Source organism: Lactuca saligna, chromosome 5 (genome assembly GCF_052625555.1).
Source record: "Lactuca saligna cultivar CGN05327 chromosome 5, ASM5262555v1, whole genome shotgun sequence".
Taxonomy (NCBI): domain Eukaryota; kingdom Viridiplantae; phylum Streptophyta; class Magnoliopsida; order Asterales; family Asteraceae; genus Lactuca; species Lactuca saligna.
In genome coordinates this window covers 72309806-72316548 of record NC_136421.1, presented here as the reverse complement: position 1 = coordinate 72316548, position 6743 = coordinate 72309806, and the positions used below count along the sequence as shown (strand labels likewise).

The 6743-nt window shown below is 31.9% G+C and overlaps 1 protein-coding gene across 15 annotated transcripts; it reads left to right on the top strand.

Annotated features, from left to right (window-relative positions):
* The first annotated feature begins 1466 nt into the window (after nt 1-1466).
* LOC144996885 (outer envelope protein 80, chloroplastic-like) lies at nt 1467-6518 on the top strand. Of its 15 annotated transcripts, none has more exons than XM_078956661.1 (14): nt 1467-1830; nt 1904-2146; nt 2221-2331; nt 2454-2586; nt 2685-2754; nt 2847-2918; nt 3164-3231; nt 3344-3416; nt 3564-3629; nt 3725-3956; nt 4342-4753; nt 4845-4919; nt 5823-6017; nt 6081-6518. In XM_078956661.1, exons 5-9 carry the CDS (start codon nt 2743-2745, stop codon nt 3567-3569), a joined length of 231 nt encoding a protein of 76 aa, XP_078812787.1. In that variant the 5' UTR covers nt 1467-1830; nt 1904-2146; nt 2221-2331; nt 2454-2586; nt 2685-2742; the 3' UTR covers nt 3570-3629; nt 3725-3956; nt 4342-4753; nt 4845-4919; nt 5823-6017; nt 6081-6518. The 15 variants fall into 15 exon arrangements, with proteins under 15 accessions (XP_078812787.1, XP_078812786.1, XP_078812772.1 ...); XM_078956659.1 differs by having other exon boundaries at nt 1472-1830; nt 3164-3251; nt 3725-3806; nt 4640-4753; XM_078956658.1 differs by having other exon boundaries at nt 1472-1830; nt 3164-3251; nt 3725-3806.
* The last annotated feature ends 225 nt before the right edge of the window (nt 6519-6743 follow it).

Sequence of the window (6743 nt, the reverse complement as noted above, 5' to 3'; positions counted from 1 at the left end):
ATGGAGGATTAGGGTTAAACCCTAATACCCATGACTCTTCATTTACCTAGGATCCATGGGTTAAAAGCTCCATCGACTATCCATGGACTTCCATATATTCTTAGCCCATCCTAAATAAATATTAGCCCAATCCATATATATTTAATAGTCCCTATTTAATTAGCCTCTTTTAATCACTAAATTAAATCCAAAATCAATTCTTGATCAAAAATAATTAAATAATATGATTTCATATTAATATATTATAAACATCTTATTCTCAAAAGTATATCTATACAAATTGTTAGGTGAAGTGCAAGTGTGCAACCCAAATGGACCATGCCGGGTCGGATCAAGTTCATACCAAATATAGTTACAAACTTATGTTAGAAAAATATCCTTTTAGTATGGCCTTTAGACTATTCTTGTAATGTTTATTAGAGATGAGTTACATTTATAGTGTGTACCATAATATTCGCCATATGACATATTTTGTCCATAGGATTAATTTATGTAGTATGATGCACATGGCATTTATCCATAACTTGAGGGATTAATTTTGAGTGATTCTAAATACTTTCCATAAGTTGTAATTGATAAATAAATACACACATTTGAGAGGCGTACGTTTTGAAGAAGGAATAATGTTTCTTCTTTTTTACTCTCAATCCTCTATATGAACACCATCATAGTGTGATTCAATCCATCAGAATCAGTCATTTAGACACCATTATGTGAAGTTGAAGAATCAATGGGTGATCGTCATCTCCAACATTGAGATATCATCTTCTTCAAGTAATTACTCTTTCAATTGATCTAGGGTTCTTCATCTGTATGGATAAATTGAACTTGGATTATGCCTAAAAACCCAATATGTGGTATCAGAGCATGACTTAATCTAAAATTATCAAACCCTAATTTCATATTTAAAGTCTTGATAAATAATTGTTATCTACTGTAATATAAATAACAATTTCATGTTTTCGGGTGATTTGCATTTTGAATCCCATACTCATGGTTGACGTTCTATTTATGATCACATTATAAGGTTATGAATTTTAACTGCGTATACAAATATGTGTCTGCCCCTTGTGTGCATAACAAGAACAAATAATGAAAGCTACAAATATGGAAATCATGTGCGGTGTGTGCAGAATTAAGTAAATACATATTACTTGTTTCATTGGTCATCATGCGACAAAGTATAAAATGGATTGATTCAAATGGTTTCGCTATTTTATGAGCCACTAATTTTCAAAATAAAAGAAGCTTATCATTAAGAATATGAAACAAGCAATATTTTATTGGTTTTGTGAATAGTAATAAAATTATACAATATATTAAAGTTATCCAACCTTAGCTACAGTAAAGTGGCTAAGGTTTGGCATAATTGATCCCTAGGTATTTGTATATTGTCAATTTCTATTTTTTTTTTCTTCAGGGGCCTTTTAGATCATTTTTGAAATTGGAGTTGTATACGTTTCTTTGTATTTGTACTTCACCGCTTTGTAAGCCAATGAGATTAAGATCAGTGTTATTCTTCTTCACGGCTACGTGTTATGGTCTGCTCCTCCACCTCCTACTGTTGCCAATTACATACAAACGGCATCGCCTTTGATTGCTTGGAAATATCCCCATATACTCGACTCTTCATCTCTTTCAGTCTTTCTTCATTCTCTCGATTCTTCTCTCTGGTAAAAGCACCGCCTTTGATTGCTTGGAAGCTATCGGCCCTCATATCACACTTCCTCTGAGCAACGACCATGACCGGGTGTTAGGTGGGTTTGCTAGACGGGAGAGGAAGAGGAGGGTGCGAGCGGTGGGACGCTGAGCGACGGCAGTTCCAGTAAGGTTCGGTGGTAGAAACAAATTCCCCTGCGTTTCCCATATTTAGGATTTTAATTTCTTCTTGGTTTTTTATTAGGGCTTTATCGTTCCTTCCGCTACGTTGACACCTCCGGTCATACCCGATACGCCTTCAGTTGCATCGGACATGTCTACAGTTATACTAGAGACGACTATCATGGAGTGACTTTTTAAAGATTGAATTTTTATTCCATTTTATTCATTGTTAGTTACTTTTTAACAATTTCTTTAGGTTTGAAGTTGAAAAACGTATAATAGTGAAGCACACCTGCAAAAGCTTTATTTGTTTCTTATTTTTCAGGTAACATATTGTTTTTTATTAATCTTAAATGCATCTTATGTTGAGTCTTGCATTGATTAGGCATTTTTGTTTAGGTGAAGAATAAAATCGAACCAACATGTGGGTGTTTGGGAATGTTAATAGCAGGGGAAGAAAGAAATATATAAACAACCACAAAGAGTGAAGTACAAAGGATACTTAATTAGGTATTTTCTGATGCATTTTATATATTTTAATTTGATTTTTTTTGCTTATAAACATTATTTTATTATTTTGATATTTCTGATTTGTAAACTCAAATTTAATTTGTTAGTTGTATTTGATTAAGGTTGGCATGGAGACTAGCAATTATGGGTACGTAAAATCATTTAAAATTGAAGCTGAAGTGATGTATCCCAAGAGCAACCAATAATTAACAAGTTCATGGTTTAAGAAGCTGATGAGCCCCCTGTAAACAAGAGGTATAACAATCTTTTTTTCAACTCACTTATTAATAAAATAAAGAAAAGTATATTCTTATTGTTATTAATTTCAGTGGCAATATTTGTTTTTTTATTAGTTTACAGGCCTCAACATTCGCAGGGCATTCTCATATTTTTTTGTATATACTCCACCTTATGTCCAACAAGGTAAAGATTGTTTAGTTGAAGAATCATTGAAACCTGATAAATGTACAAAGGGATTCCTACAACTTCAAGTATTGAAATGTCAAAAAATGTAGCTGTTAATGATGTACTTTTTGGAATATGTAAAGAACTTCTCTATCGACCTGTGGTTCTTAATTGTGGACATGGTAAGTGCTCAAAAAATTCATAGCACTATAAATTATATATGGTTAATGTTTATTTTATGGTAACAAATTATGACATCTCTCAACTTTTTTACTCAAATAACACCAATATTTTTTATTATTTATTAATATATGTTATTTACTAGATTAAATTACACATTTGGTAGCTGAAAGTGGGGAAAGTAGGGCTAATTATATTTCCATTTTGCAGTGTTTATCATGATGAAATTGTAATCATCGGGTTTCAGGAATTGAGATTCTCTCTGGAGGAATTATTAGGTTACAAGTGTTCCAAGCAGAGGTCAACAATATATTCGTACGTTTTCTCCATGGAATGTAAGAGGATCTTTATTTTTTCTAATTATATAATCCTTTAATTTGAAGATATTTTTTGACACTAACTTCTGTTTTTTGGTTTTAAAATTTAGTGGTGAGCCAACTACAGGAAACACAAGGGCGCCCGAGACAATTCTTAGGCAACTTAATACCAAAAAGGGGCAGGTATTTTAAACAACATGTAGCAATCAATCAGCAATTAGCTTTTTTCTTTTATTAAAATTTGTTAAAACTGAAGATGCAATATCAAATATCAAATATGAAAGTTGAAATGCTATTATAAGGTATATAGTATGCTTCAACCAAAAACAGATGTAGACACATTGTTAGCTATGGGAATTATGGAAGACGTTAGTATTGTTCCACAGCCCGCTGGAGGTAACATAATTAATGACACTCCAATTTATATAATCAAGATTGAGAAAATAGAAGAAAGTCTTCTTTATAAATCAAAGATGCTGCAATTTCTACAGATTCAGGGAAGGTGGACCTCACTATTAATGCAGTTGAACGTATAAGTGGAGGTATCTCAGCTGGAGGTGGAATTTCAAGTGGGTATGTTATTATTATTATTTTTTTTTTTATAAAAAAAGGATTTCATCATTTTGATAATTCGATGTATCGTTGTTGATATATAGTTGTTTTACTTATGAGTTCTTTCATATGCAAAATCGCAAGTGGCCCTTTAGCAGGACTTATGGAAAGGTAATAAGTAATAACTAATAATATAATGTGAAAGATTATACTTTTAATTGTTTTTTTACATGGTTTTGACTTCTGTTTGTATAATTTTTTTTTATTAAAGTTATGCACTTTATCATCGAAATCTATTTGGGAGGAAATATAATTTGACATGGTATATCCACAAAATTTATTAGGGAGATATTTACGACATCCTAATTTGAAGTGTCGGTGTGGACACTACTTTTATCGATTTTTAATGTTATATCCTCTTTATAAATAATCAGTCTCATTTCCTTAACAAAATAAACTGTAGCTTATTGATTGGCGGTTTTCTTCTTGTGTGACCAGGTTGATGTCAAAAGTTTCATTCTGCCTTTTTCTTTTTTTTTTTTTTCTTTTTTTTTAGTGGGACACCCGCTTGTAGGCATCACTGCTATTGCTGACGATGGGGGTAGTGGGTTGGAGTCGTGATGGTGTTTTGCCTTTGCTCACCTCTTCTATTTCTCACCTTCTTATTCCTTTTATCTCTATCATTGGTGAAGAAGAAGACCACGACACCTGCGATGGAACCCTTCGAAGCTAGAATTATTATTCTTAGCTTTTAGTTACTTTATTTCATTATTATTTTTCATGCTTTTAATATGCCTCTGTTGCGGTTTATCCGTATTTAACCGAAGTATCCATCATGTTATCTAATAACACAGTTCACAAGATAAACAGATTCTATGTGATTCACTGATCAATTGCTACGACTTCACTCATACGCACTCTTCCAACAATTCTAGATGAATACAAACCTTATACATACAACTTCCCAGGTAAAACAATTTTTCTAAATATAAATATCTTTTACTTCAGCTTCACTAACACAATTCACTCCATATAAATATAAATGCCTACCATATCCAGTGTAATCATGTTATCAGATTAGTTTACCACATTTTGATAGTTACTTGATAACGAAGACAGCAGCAAGCAACAAAGGTGATACTGTTTTTACAGTTAAAAAAATTTGTATTCTAACATTTTTGCACCAAATTGCTCATGCATACTCTTTCTATAGTTTAAATTTTTGATTTTAAGATTTTTGGACCAAGCTGCCCCTGCATAAAAAAACTGATTTTAACACTTTTGTACCAAAACTGCCCCTGCATACTATTTTTTATACTTAGAAAAAAATTGATTTTAACAGCTGTGGATCAAAATGCCCCTGCATACTGTTTTTGAACTTTAAAAAAAACTGATTTTAACACTTTTGTACCAAAATTGCCCCTGCATACTATTTTTTATACTTAAAAAAAAATTGGTTTTAACAGCTGTGGACCAAAATACCCCTGCATACTGTTTTTGAACTTAAAAAAAACTGATTTTAACACTTTTCATCTGTATAAAACCGTTTCTCCACAAGTCCTTTTTAATTGGAGTGAGAAATCCAACATTTTTCTATTTTTTTTGCTGGGGCATTGGTTACTGAACATGAGTTTTGTGGTGGCTTGATTACACTTCCAATTCAGGTTACATACATAATTTCATAATCTATTTATTTTTGGTTATCTGTAAGATCTGATATAGTAGTTGTGACAATCTATTTCCTACCCCTACTTCAAATCATCTTGTGTTTTTTTTAGGAAAATTACAAAAAAAAAAAACATTATATTTTGGGAACTTTTGCAGTTTAACTACTTATACTTTATTTTATTTTTTTGCATCAAACAATAAAAGTTTCACACGTCAAAACAGGTATGCTCTGTGTAGTAAGTTACATTTTCTATTAAAACTGCATAACTAGAGAAATGCTTTTATAAAGTGGGTAAAAAATTAAATTAAGGGTATTTTGGTCTTTTTATTAAATAATGATAGATTCTGATTAAATTCTTTTCTTCCCAGAATATGGACTTTGAGAATCATTCCATTCCAAAATCATTAAACGAACCAAATAATTCTACATAATGACCAAAAATGTTTTTGTTTGATGGATCATTGGGTAGAGATGCTTCAACTGGAAGAGGAGTACTTTTTGCAATAGATGCCCTTCTTAATAACCACAGAATGAGTGTTTCCGGTCAACAGTGTGACATACAGGTACATACATACATAATACATATATAGAAGCATACATGTTCTGATTCTATTCCGTTGTCTCAGGGATTCGAAAACATTGGTTGCTGGGCTACTGAACTCATTCACAAAGGAGGTGAAAATTTTGTAGCAATGAGTAATATGACTGAAGCAATACGTGACAAAAATGGAATCGAAATTCCATGTCTAATGACACATGTGTAGGAACAAAAAGGAGTAAAAGGATTTGTTGGAGCAAATGCATATCAGCTTAAAGTAATTCATAGCATACTCGACCTATTGTACGACTTTTTGATTTTACACATCAGATTTTCCAACCACCTGGTTATCAGCAATTTCATTCCCCCTTCTAACCCCCGCAACGCGGGGAACCTTTCCTAGTTATATATCAATATTTTTGGTGGAACATCACCGTAAGGCTTAATTTCAATTGAAATATCTGTATTTGATTTTAAGTTTGATGATAATTAATCATCTTTGTTGTGCAATTTACATTATGCTAAACCCAGAGGATTTAACATTTTCATTTTCTTATGACCTACAAGAATCTGGAATCTACTGTTTAAAACCAAGAGAAGCAATTGAATTTCTTTTTTGGTGTCTCAAGATGGGCTTTATATTTCTTTTTAGTGTCTTTAAATTAAGACCTATTAGTGCCATGAAATATGGCAGTTTATAATGGTTTGCCAATACAATTTACTTGGATTATATTTTAACTAAACTGATAAT